Raw genomic sequence first — 21,993 nt, forward strand, 5'->3', positions numbered from 1 at the left:
AGGGATTAGTTCTCGATCTGATAGGAGTGGTTGAATTCTTGAGAGTATCAGTTTTTCTAGAATCTTTGACACTATCGGCAGTAAGCTTATGGGTCGATATGATTTGACATCTTCCAGAGGTCTACCTGGTTTGGGAATTATTATAATTTTTGCGACTTTCCAGAGGAGAGGGAAATATGCGGTTCTTAATACTGCATTGAATAATTGAGTGAGGTACACAATTCCTTTCCTGGGTAGTTGTTTAATAATTTTACTGGTTATAAGATCGAAGCCTGGGGACTTTTTCGATTTAAGATTTGTATTATTTTTATCACTTCATTTACCTTAAACTTTTCCGGTGGAAGTTCTAACTGGAATGGAAATTCTAAAAGTTGTTGGATGGATGCTTCAAAGTTTTGATTTATCTCAGCAGGGAAAGGTTGAAAGACATCTGTGAGATGTTTTACAAACACTTCTGATTTTTCTTTATTGCTTTTGGCCCATTCGCCGTTTTCTGCGCGAATAGGAGGGTTGGTTGATTGAGGTCGTTTAAACTTTTTCGTAGCCTTCCATAGAGAATAGTCTGTACTTTCTGTTGCTGATAGATTGCTAAGATATTCTTTAATCCCATCGTTTGTGTAGTTATTTAGGAGAGTTTTGAGTTGAAGTGTAGCCTGGTTGAGTCTGGTTTTGTCCTGAGGCGCCTCCGTTATTTGCCATGTTTTTCTTAAATTTCGTTTTTCTATTATTTTTTGTCTGATTATGCTTGGTAGCTCTTGTTTCATGAGCGTCGTGTTTTAGGGGTGTTGTTTGCCAGATTGCTTCCTGTATAATTACGTTAAAGTTTTGTATGGCTTCATCTATTTCATAGTTTGTTTTTAAAGGTAGTATTAGGTTTAGGCTGTCCGAAACCTTTCCCAATTTAACACCGCCGACTAAATTTAATTTACAACGCTTTTGTTTTCAGAAACCCATTAGCAGCGTTGCACCAACATCGGTCCACCACACTAGTCTTTTGTCGAACGTGTATCAAACCAACTCCATCAAGGTTCAACCTGTCGAACCACAAACTATATCTATAAGCAACACATCTACTTCTAGCAGCACCTACAACCATACAAGTACTAGCAACAACCTTGTGCAATCTTCTCCTTCGCTAGTATTATCACCGCCGCAGAGTAGTAGTACTCCTTTGAGTAACACTCCGGAGACAGCTAGTAAAGTACCGAAACCAGCACTGCCTCCGAAGCCGGCGATTAAACCGCCGCCGAGACAAACGCAAGGTTTGAACGAGGACAATAGCATCGTGGTGCCCCCACCTGTCGTTCCATTCAGCGAAGCTTTTGAGGACAAGCTGTTGGGAAAGAAGTTGGAAAGTCTTATTACTAAACCAAGTAAGTTAATTTTTTTACTTAAGTCTTTATCTTTATCTACTTTAAGTCTTTAATTTTTTTATCTTAGTCTTCTTTATGTTTATATTGAGTCCATATTGTTGACTGCAATACGCGATTTTGTTCACAAGGGTTTGTGTCATCTGCATACCTGATGTTGTGTAGTCGGTTCCCGTTTAGTAAAATGCCTCTTTCAGTTTCGTGCAAAGCTTCGATAAAAATGCATTTAGAGTAGAGATAAAATACACACTTGCCTCAATCTACGCATGATTTTCACGTATTCGGTGAAAGGATCGCCTTAAATTCTGAGGTTTGGGGTCTGATTGCAGCAATGTTTCTACACTCACCGGCACGAAAAACGGGCACCCCAAAAAATGGGTCATTTTTGATGTCTCGTATCTCCTAAACCTGTTGTCCGATTTAAATAATTGTTTTAATATTTTATAGCCTTATTCTTTAGCAATATCGCTGTAATAATATTGTTGCTAGACAGGTAAATTTTCATTGTATACCGGGTGTACCAATCAAACTGGGTTTTTTTCTCAATTTTCACAACACCCTGTGCAATATTGTAGCCTTTATAAAATATTGAAATTAAAACCCAACTATAGCCCCAGGTTTTCTTAAAATTCTGTTTTTTATTCATTCGCTTGTGTTGGATAATAAAAAAGTTAGGGACTATAACAACTAGCCATGTTCTTTATCAATATAGGGTGTTTCTAAATAAGTGCGACAAACTTTAAGGGGTAATTCTGCGTGAAAAAATAATGACGCTTTGCTTTATAAACCTATGCCCGCAAATCCTTCGTTTCCGAGATACGGGATGTTGAATTTTTTCCTACAAACTGACGATTTATTTATTGCTCTAAAACCGGTTGAGATATGCAAATGAAATTTGGTAGGTTTTAAGTGGTAGATATTGCGCATTTTTTCAAATACAATTAAAAATTTTATATTCACCATTGGCGTGCATACGGGTCATATTACCCTATCATATTACCCGCATGCACGCCAATGGTGAATATAAAATTTTTAATTGTATGTCAAAAAACGCGCAATAACTACCTCTTAAAACCTACCAAATTTCATTTGCATATCTCAACCGGTTTTAGAGCAATAAATAAATCGTCAGTTTGTAAGAAAAAATTCAACATCTCGGAAACGAAGCATTTGCGGACATAGGTTTATCAAGCAAACGGTCATTATTTTTTCATGCAGAATTACTCCTTAAAGTTTGTCGCACTTATTTAGAAACACCCTGTATTGATAAAAAACATGGCTAGTTGTTAAAGTCCCTAACTTTTTTATTATCCAGCATAGGCGAATAAATAAAAAACAGAATGTTAAGAAAACCTGGGGCTATAGTTGGATTTTAATTTCAATATTTTTTAAAGGCTAGAATATTCCACAGGGTGTTGTGAAAATTGAGGGAAAACCCAGTTTGATTGGTACACCCGGTATACAATGAAAATTTACCTGTCTAGCAACAATATTATTACAGCGATATTGCTAAAGAATAAGACTATAACATATTAAAACAGTTATTTAAATCGGACAACAGGTTTATGAGATACGAGACATCAAAAATGACCCTTTTTTGGGGTGTCCGTTTTTCGTGCCGGTGAGTGTATATATTTTCAGATCTCGGTTAATTTCTACCTCTTTTAATATTTGCATCATCTTGGTATGCGGTCGGTCTAGACGGCCCAGTTAGCTGAGACGCAGTTGATCGACAAGTTTAGTGGATTTGCGATCGAGGTTCGAGTCTCAGCCAGGTCATTTGAAATTAATAAAAGACCAACGCCGTAGTATAAAATTCAATAGAATCTACGACTTGGTCTGGAATAAACTGGCGTCTGATCGGCCTATGGAGGAGCGGTACGGCAACGGATAAGGGCTTGCGTCTTGGTGATACTCCTCCATAGATCCCTACCGAAGGGCGTTGACACCTAAGAACCAGCATAAACCATTTTTAAAATAAAATAAAAGAAAAGATGGTTTAGATTTGATTACAGTACAGAGCCTCTACTATGTGCTTATACGTATTTCGGAATAACCGTTTCCTCATCGGAGAACCTGGGTAGAGGCACTGAACTGAAATCAAATCCTTTCATCCTTTCCGGGTAATTATCAAAATAATTACTAAAGATGCTAATAGCACCATCTATGAATCAAAAGTCTAATAAGTCAGGAAATAAAATTCGAAATTATTTATCCTCTGAGCTTTTTAAGTTGGAAAAATAAAGCATAACAGAGTGGCGAAATACTTGACAAGGGAAATCTAAATTGCATTTCACGTCCTGTCATTCATCGTGATAATAATTTTAGCGAACTATTTCTTTTAATATCCACCAAAGGTGAATAAAGTATAAACTAAAAGAAAAGAAAAGATGGTTCAGATTTGATTACAGTACAGAGCCTCTACTATGTGCTTATGCGTCTTTCAGAATAACCGTTTCCTCATCGGTGCACCTGGGTAGAGGCACTGAACTGAAATCAAATTTTTCGGTAGATGGCCCTAGTTCATCCGTTTATACATTTTTAATTCATTTACTCTTTTGTTTGAGTATTAAGGAATCTTTCTTGTTGGAGCTTTTACCACGCTGAGCAGATGAGTTGTGAATTATTTAAAATTCTCTGATCTTAATTTCCTCGGCATCCTGTATGATTTATAAATTTTGAAAATCTCAGGAGGTGTAACCAAAGAAAGTATTCCACCTGTTGTCAATCTGGTGGTATGGAGACGATATTTATTGTCGTTTTCTGTGCTACTTCGATTGATAACTTACTTTGTTTTTCGGTAGATAGCCCTAGTTAATCATTGACTTTTCTTTCTTTGCAATTCGGAAGGGCCTAAAGTGTGGTACGTGGCAGTGGCGGCTCGTGACCTCAGTATGCGGGTAGGCTACACATATACTTCGGGTAGGCGACAAAAAATATCCTACAGTTTGTAATACATTTTGAGCCGTCTTGCAATACTAAATGTAATCTATGAGCGCAACAATGTGTAAAAATTGCTTTTGGAGCATCTACTTTAATTTTTGATTGTAATCCGTTTAAAGAGCCAGCCATTACACTGGCACCATCGTAAAATTGAGCAATTAATTTATTTTTGTAATCATATGGCTCAAGCACGTTTGAAATTAAACTATATAGAGCGTCTGCAGATCTATTATCGCTAACATCAAAAAACCCTAAAAATCTTTCTGTTACCTGACCAACTTTGTTAACAAAACGGATTGTTAAAGTACACTGTGATTTTTCGGTTATATCAGTAGTATCGTCAGCTAGTATAGAAAAAAATTGACTTTCATTAATTTCTGTTGAAATTTCATTTTTTACGTAATCGGCAAGACAATCTATTAAATCATTTTGTATTGTTTTTGACAAACCCGTGAACACCCCTTCTATTTTTTAACATGATCCTGGATTTCCTGATCGCGTTTAACTACTAAATTAAAAATTTCTTTAAAATTACCCATGTTTGAAGAATTATGGCTCTCATCACGACCGCGAAATGTAAGTTCTTGTTTTGCTAAAAGAATTGTAACATCAATTTCTTCAACTTCTTCAATCTTTTTCAACTTCTTCATTATATATCTTATTAGATAGAGAAATATGTCCAGCGAAAGCACTGTCAGTAGTTTGTTTATTTTTTCTAACCGTTTTAAATCTAAGCAATTGTTTAAATGTTCTTTCGAAGATTCATGTTTTTTTACACTAGCTGATAAATTTTTCAAATCTGAATATCCCTGACTCACCCAAACATTTTGCTTCAAATTTGAGAGCAACAGACAAACAAGGCCAACAGAAAAGTGAATTTTTAAAATAACTTCCGCTTAGCCATTTATGATTTTCATACCATATTGTTTTAAACGATCTCGAAAATGGTTGATTGTCTTTTGTCTTATCTGTGGATAAAATTGTTAAATTTTCTAAAGGCCGGCCCATTGAAATAATTACTAATCTTTCTTGATTTTGGCGCCTTGAAAACGGCGTCTCGATCAAACTGCATATTACATCGTTTAAAATATTCATATTCGATGACTAAAGTTTTTCCACCAATAAAACTAACACACCTACGTTTCAACAACGTCAAATATTACTTATTTTATTTATGTATCAAAAAATAATTTACTATTCGAATAAATTGATAAGTTAACAATTAACCTCGCTTTAAATTTTTAATTATCTATATCAGCTGTTCTCAAACTTTTTGCGTCATGTACCACCAAATACTTTTTATTATTTTTGGTACCACCTTACTGAAATACATATCTAACTAGGTGATCTAATTAACTATAATAGTGGTGCTGATTTTGGCTGTTTTTGCGTTTTGTGTACCACCTCAAAAAATTAAATGTACCACCAGTGGTACATGTACCACAGTTTGAGAACCGCTGATCTATATAATCTAATAACACATTATTCAGTTTTCATAAACAAATTTAAATTGTCCTACCTAGTTTTATTCAATACTTAACCTACTAATAACAGCCAAAATCAAAAAACAATTATTTTAAAACAGTTTCACAAGACACAAGAGAAGCAACTGATAAAATTTTGTAGGTCCGGCTATAAGACTCTGTGCCTATCCGCCCGTTCAAAATCGTAGAATACGGTCGCTATGCAGGTCTGCTCGCGTAAACAGAGAGAGATCGCACGTCAATTCGGTGTTGGCGTCGTTCTATTTCAGGCTACGTTCCCGAGTGCCTGACCAAGGAGAATATAGAATCTATACAGTACTACTGATACTACAAGGAGCGTACAATAATTATAACTACGGAGAAAATTTTTTGGATATTTTTAAAAATAATTTGGATAATTTTTGCTATTTTATTGTAGATATTGTGTCAAAATTTATAAATTACAATTTTGAAATAAGTAATTTATATTAATAATTTATATTATTGTACTACATTTGAAGAGGGTAGGCGGCGCCTACCTTGCCTACCCCGACGGGCCGCCCCTGGTACGTGGAAGAATCTGAGAGAGGATATGGGACTACTGATGAGGGGAAAACAACCCCCGAAACCGGTATAGACTCTTCCCTGTACTCTCAGATTTGACCATAGTATTATGCAGCTGCTGCATTTTCGTGTTGCAAAGAAATTGAGAAAGTTTATACATTTTTAATTCATTTACTCTTTTGTTTGAGTATTAAAGAATCTTTCTTGTTGGAGCTTTTACCACGCTGAGCAGATGAGTTGTGAATTATATAAAATTCTCTCATCTTAATTTCCTCGGCATCCTGTATGATTATTTTTGAAAATCTCGGGAGGTTGTAACCAAAGATAGTATTCCACCTGTTGTCAATCTGGTGGTATAGAGACGATATTTATTGTCGTTTTCTGTGCTACTTCGATTGGTAACTTACTTTGAAATCAAATCCTTTCATCCTTTCCGGGTAATTATCAAAATAATTACTAAAGATGCTAATAGCACCATCTAGGAATCAAAAGTCTAATAAGTCAGGAAATAAAATTCGAAATTATTTATCCTCTGCGCTTTTTAAGTTGGAAAAATAAAGCATAACAGGGTGGCGAAATACTCGACAAGGGAAATCTAAATTGCATTTCACGTCCTGTCATTCACCGTGATAATAATTTTAGCGAACTATTTTTGAAGTTATACTTCTTTACGCGCGATATGAGGGTGAATTTTTATATGTTAAAACCTACGATCCGGGCGCATGCGCATTATAACTTTGTTCTGATTGGATGTTCAAATGACATGTCAAAAATTATCCAATATGGCAGCTGTAGCGCAGCTGTGGTTTGGACGGTTGACGGTTTGGTTATGTATGGTTGTTGCGTTTTAAAATTTGTGGGAAGAGAAACAACAAAGGTTAGTTAATAGTTATACTGCCTTTTTAAATATTTTTCATATTATATTTTTGAAGTTATACTTCAAAATGTTTTAATTTATGTATGTATCAGTCCAGAAAAGGTGTGGAAAGAATATATTAGTATTTTTAAATATATTTTTCTACAAACGTGTTAAAAATGCAATTTTTAGGACTCCATAGGAGCGTTGAAAATGCTACTTTAAGGCACTAGTGCTTTAAAATTTTTAAGGCACTGCAGTTAAAAGTGAATTGTCAAATTGTGAAACGTCAAAATATTCATATTTCATTTATTAACATTAATATTAATAATACAACTTGCGCAATTTGAAAAAGGTGTAGGTCTGGATCCCGCGTATGAAAAAAAAGTTGATTAATAGCAAGCTGAAATTTTGTTATTAGCTTAAGGGTGTCTAGTCGAACAAACTTTGATATATGGGAACACTGGAACAGGGGAAGTTTTAATTGTGGAACACGTTAAAAATTTGGAACGGTCAGACCACGAAAACGGCACATGTATTTTGTCCGACAGAACAGACTTAAACTCTCCGAACAGAGATTAAACTCTCATGCAAAAATCAGACTGCTATTTATCACCAAATGGGCGTTTTAATGAGTGGAACATGTAGAATATGTCAAATGACAGGAATTATGACAGGTGTTAAATAGCAGTCTGATTTTTGCATGAGAGTTTAATCTCTGTTCGGAGAGTTTAAGTCTGTTCTGTCGGACAAAATAAATGTGCCGTTTTCGTGGTCTGACCGTTCCAAATTTTTAACCTGTTCCACAATTAAAACTGCCCCTGTTACAGTGTTCCCATACATCAAAGTTTATCCGACTAGACACCCTTCAGCTATTAACAAATTTTCAGCTTGCTATTAATCAACTTATTTTTCATACGCGGGATCCAGACCTAGTGGTTTAAAAGGTTTTTTATTATAATTTTGTGTCTTTGGATTTGTCTTCCTTTGGCGTAAAATAATAAAACATCTATTTTTATATTTCACTTGTCACCGTGATGTATAATTATGTATATCTGAAAGGTAAGTAGCATGCGGCTTGATGGCCTTGTTGGTAGAGCATTGGACCAGAGATCAAAAAATCGCGAGATTGCGGGTTCAAATCCCGGACGATTCATACTTTTTTCTTTTTTTTTTTTTTTAATATTTGGCATTGTTAGGTTTTGGTTCATTTTTGGTAATTATTGTTAATTTTTTGTATTGTAACTGTTAAGTAGGTATATTTATTTCGTTGAAATTATATTATAATAGAAGTATAACTTCTTACGTGCGTACAAAGTACACAAACATTCTTTTTTTTTAATATCAACCAAAGGTGAATAAAGTATAAACTAAAAGAAAAGAAAAGATGGTTCAGATTTGTACAGTACAGAGCCTCTACTATGTGCTTATACGTATTTCGGAATAACCGTTTCCTCATCGGAGCACCTGGGTAGAGGCACTGAACTGAAATCAAATCCTTTCATCCTTTCCGGGGAATTATCAAAATAATTACCTCTGTACTGTAATCAAATCTGAACCATCTTTTCTTTTAGATTATGCCTACTTTATTCACGTTTGGTGGATATTAAAGGAAATAGTTCGCTAAAATTATTATCACGGTGAATGACAGGAAGTTAAATGCAATTTAGGTTTCCCTTGTCGAGTATTTCACCACTCTGTTGTGCTTTATTTTTCCAACCAGAGGATAAATAATTTCGAATTTTATTGCCTGACTTATTAGACTTTTGATTTTTAAAATACTTTCCTTTAAGGTGCCATTGTATATAGACATGTTACGTTTACTCTTAGCGAAAAAGTATTGTAGATTAGGTCTTATCTTATTTTTTTATTTTTTAGTTTCTATTCCAACATCTACAACAATCAGCAAAAGCGAAATGATCATCAAGGCGAAGCCTCTAACGATAAAGAAGCAACCATTCAGCGAACAACCAAAACTGAGATCACAAACATCCATGCAGAACGGCCTCTCCAGCAGACGAATCGAATCGCTGCCATTGATCAATAACTTTTCAGAGCTTAATCTAGACAAACCCCACGCAGAAGAAAAAGACGAAACTGACAAATCGTCCGTTTCCGACGAAGCTGATCACGAAGACAAGGGATACGATAACGTCATTCGCAGATGTAAAAAGGGTAATTTGAAGCAAACTGGTAAGCCGAATCTCTCTAGGAGGGTGAGTTTTGATCCACTGGCGTTATTGTTAGACGCTAGTTTGGAGGGAGAATTGGAGTTGGTTAAGAAGACGGCCACACAGGTAACGAACCCCAGCGCTGCCAATGATGAGGGAATAACGGCTCTACACAACGCCATCTGTGCTGGACATCTAGAAATAGGTGAGTTCTATCACTGGAATTTTTTTAATGTAGACGCAGTTATTGTCATTAACTCTTAGGAAGTAACTAATATGAGCTTTTAAACACTTATATATCGCTAATTATCTCCCAATCTCCTGGTACCTGGGAGAAATTATGTCCTAGAATCTAGACCCATTCTACCACCTAATTACCAAAGTTTCCCTTCCCACGTCCTTCTTGATGACGGACAACAGAACGCTAATAAAGAGAAATGATCCTGGGTCTATTATTGGATACTATAAATTATAGAAATATTAAATGAACCGAACGATTACCGGTATATACAATCCGTCACATTCGTGGGGGTGCTCGTGGTATGGCACTTCATTGCCCTAGAGCTGAGCAACCGACTCCAAAGGCCTGAAGAGCTAAAAAGTCAACGGCATTGAGATGTGGAAAGCCACTGGATGATTACCACATTAAAGATGCGCATTAAAGATGCGCATGATAAAGATCTCACCTGTTCTATGAACTAGAAGAAACCTAAAACGAGATTCGTTGTTTTTGTTTATTTATGTCGTGCTATCGTTCTTGCCGCTCCGGGTTGGAGGTGTCAGCTGCCGCTCACTGCGGTTACAGTTCACTAAGAGCGCGCCCACCTCGACAGAGTTCCAATTCATTCCATTGCATATCTGCCGTTTGAGTTCTTCCCGGTTCAGTACACCGAGGGGAGCTGATTTCATGATTCTCCTTCCTCTCGTCTTAAATACACTATCGCTAGCCATCACTATTTGGTTTCGTGGGAGAGGTGGCACGTAGGGGGGTTGCGCCGATATGGAAACGCGTTCGATCCTCTGTTGTGGATCTGCGGAACGCCGGGCTGCAGGCATCATATCATTACATTCTTTTTTAACACATTCACGGATACAACTGCTTATGAAGTCACTTACTCCATAAGAAGACTTGGCTACATGTAAAGCGTGTCCGTGAATGTGTTAAGTGCCCTGTCCGTTGCGAACGTTGGCTATTAACATGGCAATTCTGATCTTGCTTACGGCACTTCTGAATAGTTCGACATATGTAAGTCCGTGTGTCTTCTCCTGCCTGGCCCTCGCTTACTGTCTATTTTTATATTGTTCCCATTTTGCATTTACGTTGATGCCAATGTATACATAAGATTCTACATGGTCAATTAGTATGAACTACCCTTATCACCTTAGAACCTCACTTATGTATATTTTTATTATTTTAGTAAAATTCTTGGTGGAATTCGGCTGCGACGTGAACGCGCAAGACAGCGACGGATGGACGCCTCTGCACTGCGCAGCCAGTTGTAACAACTTGACCATGGTGAAATTTTTGGTGGAGCATGGAGCTTGCATCTTTGCCACGACTCTCAGCGACCATGAAACTGCAGCAGAGAAATGCGAGGAGGACGAGGAGGGATTCGACGGGTGTTCAGAGTATTTATACAGTGAGTAAAGATTATCAATTTAACATTATTAAAAGTAAATGCGAAGAGCTCAATAAATTTATAGTGTCAACAAGATCAAGAGAAGCATGGAAAAGGGTAAAAAACCGGAATACAAACAGAAAAGAAGATATTGGAATAGATTTAATAGAAGACAGATCTTGGAACGAACATTACTCGCAACTTTTGACTGAAACAAGACCGCAATTCACGAACATCAGTACAACAACATATGAAGTAGACTACGATGAAGACGATGAAATAACAGTACAGGAAGTCGAGAATGCAATACGAACTCTAAAAAATCTTAAAGCATGCAGACCACAAGGTATAACGAAAGCAGCTTGTTGGGAAAATATTAGCCTACAACCTTTTAACTCATATAGTCTTTATAGATCTGACAAAGGCACACCATAGTGTATGTACCACTTTCAATGCTCTGGATAGCAATGGAAAAACAAGGAAAAGGAAAAAATATATAAAAGTAGTACAACAGCTTTACAAAAATATGGCGGAAAACAATAAAACTGGAAACAATTTATCTAGAGAAATTCCTATTAGTAAGGGCTGTTGCCTAGGACCTACACTCTCCAAAATATATCTGAATGAAGCGCTCCCAGTATGGAGAAGAAAGCGCTGCAATTTGGCCATTCCAAGCGAAGATGAGGGATTATAGCCGATACATTGTAGTTGAGATAAGCCGTTCTAGCTGAAGAAGAGAGTAATAGTGATAGTGTATACGCTTAGAAAACTGGAAGGGGAGTGCACCAAGTGGAGCATCACAATTATTATTAAAAAAATCGAGTACTTAGTTGCAGGAGAAAAACCAATAAGCCTACAAATTGAAATTTGAATATAAAATCAACTGAAACCTTCAAATACTTGAGAATCCAAATAACATCAAAAGCACAGCGTAGCGAAGAAATATATTCCAGGATTGGCCAAACAAGATGAGTTACTGCACAGCTACAAGGACTATTGTGGAGTAATAAAATAAAATAAAAATAACATTGCGTTGTACGGCGCCGAACTCTGGGAAATAAATAAAAAATTAAGGCCATGGAAATTAACCATTGGAAACAATGTTACCGGCTTACTACTAGACTTGGTAGGTTGACGAACGAATATATTAGGAGAGAAATGGAAATTGATCTAGACCTAGACATAATAGATACAATTGAAGCCAAAAGACTAAACAGGTATCGACACCTGCAGAAGAATGCCTGAAAATAGATTCCCAAAGAAGATAGAAAACGGACTCCGTCCGGAATCTAGAAGAAAACGTATCTGGAAAGAAGATGTCGAAGATGCAATGACTGCCAGAGATAGATTTAAAAACTGAAGATTGCTTCGACAGAAAATTCTGGAAATTATTATGTATACCTACAGTGATAAGTGCGCTAAGAACCGGCAAAATAACGCAAAAGATGGAAAACAATATGTTGTGAAATAAAAAGAGGTGAAACTACTAGAGGTGACTATAATTATTACAGAATTTTGTAATACGTAAATGTAAGTTGCCATACTCGTCCGATAAGTCTAAAGATGGGAAACTATCAATAGTGGTAATGTAATGTAAATTTATAGTTTTTTATCGATAATTTCCCACGTCTACTAGATTTATCTCTTTTTATTTCACAAGGTATAATGTTTTCCATCTTTTGCGTTATATAAACTGTATAGTAAACAGAAAAAAATATCATTATTATTATCAGATGCCTTGTACTTTATTTAATGATATTGTTTTTTTGTAGGCGTTCAAGAAAAGTTAGGCATACTATCGGGTGGTGTAGTGTATTCTGTATTTGACTATACGGCACAACAACCTGACGAATTGAGTTTTAAAGAAGGAGACCAAATCACAGTTCTGAGGAAAGGAGATGAGAACGAACGAGAATGGTGGTGGTCTCTGTTAGGGGATAGAGAAGGGTACATTCCACGCAATTTGCTAGGCGTAAGTAAAATATTTATTACATAAACATTGCTTTTTAACCCGATTTTTAATACTTTTTGGATGGTTTTGCTTGATTCTTCTCATTTTTTGCCTTTATACGCCATTAAATGGCACGGTTCAAAGTCTGCTCTTCAAAAACATGAGGTGACGTGTTTTCCACCCGTAGAGAAATATATGCAACCTCGTCTTATGCGAAAAACTCGGTTTTCAAATGTTTTTATAAGTACACTCCTGGCCAAAAAAAATGGGACACCTTAAAAATGGGTCATTTTTGATTTCTTGATTCTCCTAAACCTGTTGTCCGATTTTAGTGATTTTTTTAATATGGTTATAGCCTTATTCTCTGAGAATATCAATGTAGTAATAGTGTTGCTGAACAGGTAAATGTCATTGTATACCGGGTGTAACAATAAGACTGTTTTTTCCTGAAAGTTCGTAACACCCTGTGGAATATTCTAGTATTTAAAAAATATTTAAAAAAAGCTGAACTATAGCCTTAGCCTTTCTTAACGCTTTTCGACTCATTCACTTATGTTGGATAATGAAAAAGTTAGGTACTTTGACAACTAGCCATGTTCTTCATCAATACAGGTTGTTTCTAAATAAGTGCAACAAACTTTAAGGGTTAATTCTGCATGAAAAAATAATGACAGTTTGCTTTATAAACATATGTCCACAAATGCTTCGTTTCCAAGATACGGATGTTGAATTTTTTCTTACAAACTGACGATTTATTTATTGCTCTAAAACCGGTTGAGATATATGCAAATGAAATTTGGAAGGTTTTAGGAGATAGTTATTTCACTTTTTTTGACATACTAATAAAAATTTTATATTCACCATTGGCGTGCATACAGGTAATATGACCCGTATGCACGCCAGTGGTGAATATAAAATACATAATTGTATGTCAAAAAATGCTCGATAACTGCCTCCTAAAACCCACCAAACTTCATTTGCATATCTCAACCGGTTTTAGAGCAATAACTAAATCGTCAGTGTGTAAGAAAAAATTCAACATCCTGTATTTCGGAAACGAAGCATTTGCAGACATATGTTTATAAATCAAACGGTCATTATTTTTTCATACAGAAGTACCCCTTAAAGTTTGTCGCACTTATTTAGAAACACCCTGTATTGATGAAGAACCTGGCTGGTTGTCAAAGTACCTAACTTTTTCATTAACCAACATAAGTGCATGCGTCAAAAATCAGAATGTTAAGAACGGCTAAGGCTATAGTTTAGCTTTAATTTCAATATTTTTTAAATGCTAGAATATTCCACAGGGTGTTACGAACTTTCAGGAAAAAACAGTATTATTGTTAAACCCAGTATACAATGACATTTACCTGTTCAGCAACACTATTACTACATCGATATTCTCAGAGAATAACGCTATAACATATTAAAAAAATCACTAAAATCGGACAACAGGTTTAGGAGATTCAAAAATGACCCATTTTTAAGGTGTCCCATTTTTTTTTGCCAGGAGTGTATTTATTCGCGGTGTGCAAGTACTTGGAGGGGATACGAGAAACGATCGTGCGCGAATAGCGGAGAAATCTTGTAACTTTCTTAAATAATTCATATTGTCAATTGAAATTGTCAAATTGACGTATATTTCATACCTACTGTCATTGAAGAAGAAAAATTATATGTTGCTCAAAATATTGATATGATATGCAATTATTATATAAAAGTATATTGAATTAAGTGTATTTTGCTTGCAGTACTTACTGCATTTTAATAATTAATTTTATTTACTACATACAATTGTTTACCTTTTAATAACATAACCTAAATCTTACTTTTTCTTCTTATAATTTTTTTTTGGGCTACGGCCTTGACAATTATCCAGCAACCAGGACCAATATGATTGGCCAATATAATTAAAAGTGCGAAAAAAGTTGCCGAGCTATGAAACCAGGTGTCGCTTTTCCGAACTTGCACGGTCCCAATACTCAAGTATCTTCGGATTAGATAACTGACTTTCCTGATTTTTCAACTGAACGGTTGAAAATATTCTTTACTGGATTGTACCAACTACACCAAGCAGTATCTTAATTAGCTGAAATGATCCAAGAAGACGATAACTTAAATTATTGCAACGGACAGCGAGAAATGATTAGATTTGAAGTAAAGTCGTGGCACATCAACAGCAAAGCTATTCCTAAATATTATTTGCATTATGAGCCAAACGTAGATGGTATGGAAAGTATTAAACTATACTGCTGTAGTTGCGTAAACGACAACAGAACCATAGGTTGTTGTTCGCATGTGGCTGCCGTAGGGCTGTTTCACATTATAAGAATTTTGAACGTGCGAGGGTTTTCTCGTGCGGTAGTTTTGACGCACTTGTCCTTTTCACACAATAAGAATTGAGTTACACGAAGATATTTTGCTGTGTTGTTTGGTATATTATTTTTATTTACACTTTGTGGCTGAGGTAGGTACATGATACGATGTCTGATATGTATCATTAGGATGTATCATTACAAATGGGTATTTTTGTCCATACTTTTGTCCTAATGTACTGTAATGCGTATTTAATTACATAATTTGCAATTTCTATTTTGTCAGTTATTATTTCTTATGTTTTTAATTAAAAGTCTTAATTTGTTTTTATAATCGTTGTTCTACTAAGTTATTTGTGGGATCTTGGATTAGCTCATACAATATATGTAATAAACTATTCTAAACGGGAAATAAGCCACAATTGAACTAAAAAAAAAATGATTTTATTAACGTTTCCACATCCGATTTGGGTGTCGAAACGTTAATAAAATTATTTTTTTAGTTAAGTTGTGGCTTATTTCCCATTTAGAATAGTTTATTACAAAAATTCCACAAGGAAACAGCTTTAGAACAACATTACAATCTATGTTTGTCATGTACAGAATTTAAAAGACACTCATCCACTCATTTTTAAATATTGTTCCCCTCGTTTTAAATGTTGTTTTTAGATAATTCCACACAAGACGTGACCGCCTCCCTACTCCAGTCTTCACCGAGTCGTTTACCCTATAAAACTAAATAGGAATTAGAATAAAAGGTATAGTTATATCATATGGAGCGAAATCAAATTATAGCGTTGTGGTGAATTTATCGTCCAAGAAAAAGAAATAAGAGTAACCGAATTTATTTTGTCCATCCTATTAACGCAAAAAGATACGATTTATATATTTTTATATTTACACATATTGACGGAACTCCCTCTATACTCAACGTTAATTGCAACTATGTAAAATAAAGTTTATTATAATATACTTAGCAGTTTTAATTATTGTTGTTATCAGTAACATATAAATAATTTCGCTGTACTTACCAAATGTGTTTTTTCCTTTATCACCTAATTCGTCAAATGCACTGTTAAGTGCACGGCATACACCATTCCAAGCATTTCTCGTCAAGTTTCTATCTTTAAAAGAACAGGTTGTAGCAAGGGATGACATAAACACGGCGACTTTACCGAACGTTCCAACCACCGTCTAGTGAGAAAGGCGCCATATGATTACATGCGCCACCATTGAAATGTCGTCGTGCGTTCTAACCCTCGCAACCTTAAATTCTTATAATGTGAAACAGCGCTTAATATACTATTTATGGCATGGAAGATATTTGGCAAACATCATCAAGCGTAGAACATCTTACAAAACTCTCTGTCAATATTCTTCTAGCGCCGACTCCACTAACGAAGGTTGGCCATAACCATTGCAAATTCGTCTCTATCTTCTGCTTTTCTTAAAAGCGTCTGTGTGTTTAACTTTAAGGGTCCAGTCGCGAATGTTTTTCAGCTAAGATATTTGTATGTGCCCCCAATATGCTGCCTTTCTCCTTTTAATGGTGGTCAAAATGTCTCTGTCTCTTCCCATTCTGTGCAACAGCATTTCGTTTGTAATATGATCGGTCCATGGTATTTTCAAAATTCTCCTAAAAAGCCACATCTCAAAAGCTTCCAGCTTTTTCATTAAGTCGACATTAATAGTCCAAGCTTTCGCACCATAAAAAAGAATAGAGTGGATATAACATTTTACCATCCGATATCATAGAATATGGATCCGTGTTATGACTTCACCCCTCGTATAGATAACCATGGTTATCTTTGACAATACAGATGTTATACCGTAATGGTGGAAGACAGTGATGAATACTAAGAAGTATGATATATTAACATTTATTTTCCCTAAACTGATTATTGTATTGTATTTTTGTATCCTACCCAAAAGTATATCAAAAAGACATATCCATAACATGTTCGAAATTGTTCCCCAGTTATGGTAATTAAGAGTTCGCAGTGAATTATTTAAATACTTATTCTACAGTAAGAAAGATGACAAATGACAGTTGACAACCTGAGTCACTACCCACTGATATTGTGAACCAAAGTTTCCAAGTACAAAATTCCAATAGGGCTTTTCATTCACAGTCATTTGTTTCGAGCTTCTGTCAAATGTCGTATAATCCGTGTATATTAATATTATACACAGATTATACAACATATGACAGAAGCTCGAAACAAATGACAATCGATGATAAGCCCTATAGGGCTTATCAACGCTTCTCATTTGTTTCGATCTTCTATCATGTCGTAGAATCCGTGTATAATACTAATATACGACATATGACGGAAGCTCGAAACAAAAATGAGAAGCGTTGAAAAGTCCTATATATTCGCTGCAAGTTTCGCCAGTAGCGCTCTCTCGTGGTTTGAAACTTATACTTTTCTGTTAAAATTGTTCAAATTAAATGCACAAAACTGCCGCTAATGGCGCTGGCGAAAATGATTTAATCTCCTCTACTTATTGGCTCACAGCGAATAGGTTCTACCCCTTCCGTAATTATTTTATATATATCCATTTAAACATCCATAAATGTTTGTATTTATTTGGGCACACTTGGGACACGATTTTCTATTATATATGCAACGCATCATACAACTACATAGTTATATCAATTTTTACCCCATTTTATAACCAATTCTAATTATACTTTCTTTTTTTCAGCTTTATCCAAGAGTGCCGAAGAACGAAGACTAGCAGACGGTGTTCCTTGCAATATTAAGTACATTATTTTGGGTATAGGAGAACAAAAATATTTTATATTTTTAGGACATTTAAAAATATTTTATATTTTTAACCCTTCTTGTATATGAAAACGAAGAAGGAAAGAGTTTGATCAGTTATTATCATTTTTACACAATTTTATCACTATTTTTTCATATCTCTCTTATAGTAGAGCTAGAAATTATTCATCGTAACATTTGAGCGTCGCAAAAAATTATAACTGAAGAAACAAACCAATTAATTTAAGGTAGTAACATTGGGGCTTTACGTCTCGCATTGGACAACCTTTGAGTACAAATTTATTATTCTATTGACTTGATTCAGAAATTCAACAGTTTAGAATAATTTCCCATTGAGTTTCCTTCTACATTAGTCATGAGGCTATGCCGTTACGGGACCACAAAAATAAAATTTCTCTAGATCCCTGAAAAACTGGGCATTTCACAACATATGGCAACAGCGCCTTCCATAAGAGCCTATGTGTTAGAATGTGATCGAAAATCAACTTTCCCCAGATTCTAGAGAAATTTTTAAAAAATCTAGAATTCATTCTGCTCGTTTTTGGCGCTTTTTGTGGTAGGGACAGAACGGCTCGTCGGTATTCCTTCATTAGTTGTCTTTGGCGGTCTGGTTGCAACAGCTGCAGCTAGTAACAGGCTAACACAACTACCACATTCAATCACAAGAATCTATTGCATTGCTTTAATAGTAACGAACGAGGCAGTCCAATTTGAAATGGAAAGTCCCTTACATTCTGTAAGTTTTATGTGTAGGTATAAAATTTTTCAGAAGGACGTCATTCACAGTTAATAAATAAGCATCCTGTATCTATTATTTGCAGTAAGTAATTGAAGTACAAGCGATGTTTTAAAAATACATATAGGTTTTCTTACCAAATCCGACCTACGTCATTGAAAATCTGCAGTATTAATCCATTCCAACATGGTAGGTTTTATATTATGCAATACATACTTATTTTTCTAATGGATGAAAAGTAGATATTCAATGAATACTCCCTTACTAGAAATATCGGGAATACCACTATTGCGATTGACTGTCAGCAATTGAATTATGAGCTTAGAAAGAATATTTGTTCATTTAGCCTTTATACGTATTAAATTATTTAAAATAAAAATAATGAATAAAATTTCATATTATATAAAATAAGTTATACATATGTAAATATATTTAAAACGAATAAGTTTTCAGTATAAAATCACCGTTTTTGTGTATCAAATTGTTAAAATAGAAGTAAAAACATTTGTCCTGCGTTTATTGTACCCTTGACGTATGACGTATAATATAATATAGACCTCTTACGTCATTGGTACGGTATATCACAATTATATGTACCAATGACATATATTATGACGTAGAAATATTAAACGTCATATGTCAAGGGTACGAAAAAAGAAAAGCGAGGAATTGCCCTATTAGATAGGTTTGGTGGCTCTATGATTTAATTATTAAGTTGTTGATGACGTAAGTGGGACACGGTAAGAAACAAGAGATATTTTGCGACACTCTACACATCAAATTAACGCGAAAGGAAAATATATATTATATATACATAATATTTATCACCTTTGCTCAATATATATTTATATATTGTTCAGTAAAAGGTTCTCTCTTTTATATATAAATGTTCATATAGTTATTTTTAACATTTATTGCTTTAAAAAAACTAATCGTTAATTTCATATATATATTTGAAATTGTAAATATATAAATATGAGGATATTTACAAAAATAAAATTATTGACATACAAAGTTTTGTTTTATTTCTCAACCAGCCTCCAGGTTGTATCGCATATCTACTATTTCCAATCTACAATTATTAACACGTTTGCGGACATAACGTCTATAGACGTCTAATTTCAATTGTTGTAATGTGACACGACGTCTATAGACGTCTAATTTCAATTGTTGTAATGTGACACGACGTCTATAGAGGACATTTTTGGAAAAATGAGTTGTGACAAAAAATCGGTGTCATTATATCTACAGATGCATATTAAATGTGTCGCGATGTCTATGGTCATCCTCCACATGTTTACAAAAATGTTATTTTTGTAATTATTGTTTTTATAAACTATAAGCGCTAAAATAAATACAGCAATTTCCCTATTCTACTTTGCAAAATACATATTATATAGTGTCACAACACTTGCTTATACATTTGACGCACTGTCCGTCAACGTGTTAATATAGCAGAATACATCGGCAGAAATGAGAAGCAATCATAAATTGATATTGTGCAAAATCAGAACGAAAACACGTGTACCTATGTGATAACAAAACACCGTAATACACAACAAAGATAAAAATCGTAAGCTTACAGGATGACTCTACAAGATACCTATTCCAAAAAATAATAACAGAAGCAGAAACATATACCTATATCTTTAGTCTTCTTCTTCTTTTAGTGCCTATTCGTTTCGAATATTGGCGATCATTCTGGCTATAATTATTTTATTAACTGATGTTTTAAATAGATTAGTTGTTGTTGTGGAGAACCATTTCCTCAGGTTCTTTAACCATGATATTCTTCTTCTCCCAATTCCTTGCTTTCCGAATACTTTATCTTGAAGGATTACCTTCAGTAATCTGTATTTAGTGCAGTTTCTTATTCTGTGTGTCCGAGATATTCTAATGTTCTCCTTTTAATGGTATACATCACCTCTCTTTCTTTCCCAATTCTTCGTAATACGGTCTCGTTGGTTATCTTGTCCGTCCATGATATCCTTAGGATTCGCCTGTATAGCCACATCTCGAAGACTTCCAAGTTTTTTCTCCATTGCTTCAGTGAGTGTCCAGGATTCAACTCCGTAATACAATATTAAGAAGATATAACATCGTAGGAGCCTTATTTTTATCTTCAGATTAAGGTTGTGGCTTTTAAAGAGTTTGGCCATGTTATTGAATGCACTCCTAGCCTTCTCTATTCTACATTTTATTTCCTGTGAGTGATCCCATATATCTATACTCTAATCCAGCGGTTCTCAACCTTTTTGAGTCATGTACCACTTACGTTCCTTTTATTATTTTTGGTACCACCTATATTTTTAGATTGTATTTATTTATTTATTTGAAACTTTACAAACACTATAAACTAATAGTAATTACATGTACAGTAAAGTACTAACTAAGAATATAAACCTAAAACTAATAAAGTAAGTAAATGAGAAAAGGAAGAGAGTATTTGTGTTTTATGAAATCCCTTAAACCTAACGCTGTGCAAGCAATGTCCCAAGGTCCCTGATTTTTACATTAAATATGACTATATCAGTCAGTCCATTGAATACTTCATTACAGACTTTTAACATATTATTTACTGGTGACATATTTCTATAAGAATTTGTATAAAAAGATCTAGGGTGGTTATCCTTAACCTACTCTTAGGTACACTAAAGTAAATAAACTCAATTAAATCACAGTCTGTGTACTTAATACTGTTAACAATTAAGTATATAAACATAATGGCCTGACTGTTTCTTCTAGTGGCAAGTGACTGCAACTGAAATGAATCCAACATTACCCTGTAAGAGACCATATTAGTCCGTTCTTTAACGGTAAAATATTGCAAAACCTCTAAATTTTAAAGAACCGCCTGGATTGACATGAAATTTGGCATATACATAGCTAACAAGTCTTCTTCTTCTTCTTCCTTCTTGTATGTAGGCTTTAAAGCCTGTTTCTTCTTCAATATTATCCTCCTAAATTGTTTAGGTTATCGCACCACCTTTTTCTTGGTCTGCCAATACTTCTTCGTCCATTTGGTGACTTATCTCGTGCTATTCGTACTATCCTATCCTCTGCCATTCTACTAATGTGTTCGTTCCACTCCTGTTTCCGTTTTGTCACCCATCCATTTATGTCTTCTATATTGCATGATCTTCTTATGTTTTCGCTTCTCTCCCTATCCGACAGACTTTTCCCTGATATTCGTCGGAGCATTTTCATCTCTGTTGT

At 34.9% G+C, this 21,993-nt stretch overlaps 1 protein-coding gene across 3 annotated transcripts in view; it reads left to right on the forward strand.

Moving 5' to 3' along the window:
- The window catches only part of LOC126886732 (apoptosis-stimulating of p53 protein 2), a 953,306-nt gene extending 933,515 nt beyond the window's left edge, over nt 1-19,791 (forward strand). For all 3 annotated transcript variants that reach the window (XM_050653743.1, XM_050653745.1, XM_050653744.1), the window contains 5 exons: nt 947-1,373; nt 9,075-9,572; nt 10,786-11,007; nt 12,759-12,958; nt 17,962-19,791. In XM_050653743.1, the coding sequence (XP_050509700.1) occupies nt 947-1,373; nt 9,075-9,572; nt 10,786-11,007; nt 12,759-12,958; nt 17,962-17,994 (1,380 nt within the window). In that variant the 3' untranslated portion in view covers nt 17,995-19,791. The remainder of the gene's footprint in view (nt 1-946; nt 1,374-9,074; nt 9,573-10,785; nt 11,008-12,758; nt 12,959-17,961) is intronic.
- The last annotated feature ends 2,202 nt before the right edge of the window (nt 19,792-21,993 follow it).

The sequence above is a fragment of the Diabrotica virgifera genome, chromosome 6, assembly GCF_917563875.1.
Source record: "Diabrotica virgifera virgifera chromosome 6, PGI_DIABVI_V3a".
Lineage (NCBI taxonomy): Eukaryota > Metazoa > Arthropoda > Insecta > Coleoptera > Chrysomelidae > Diabrotica > Diabrotica virgifera.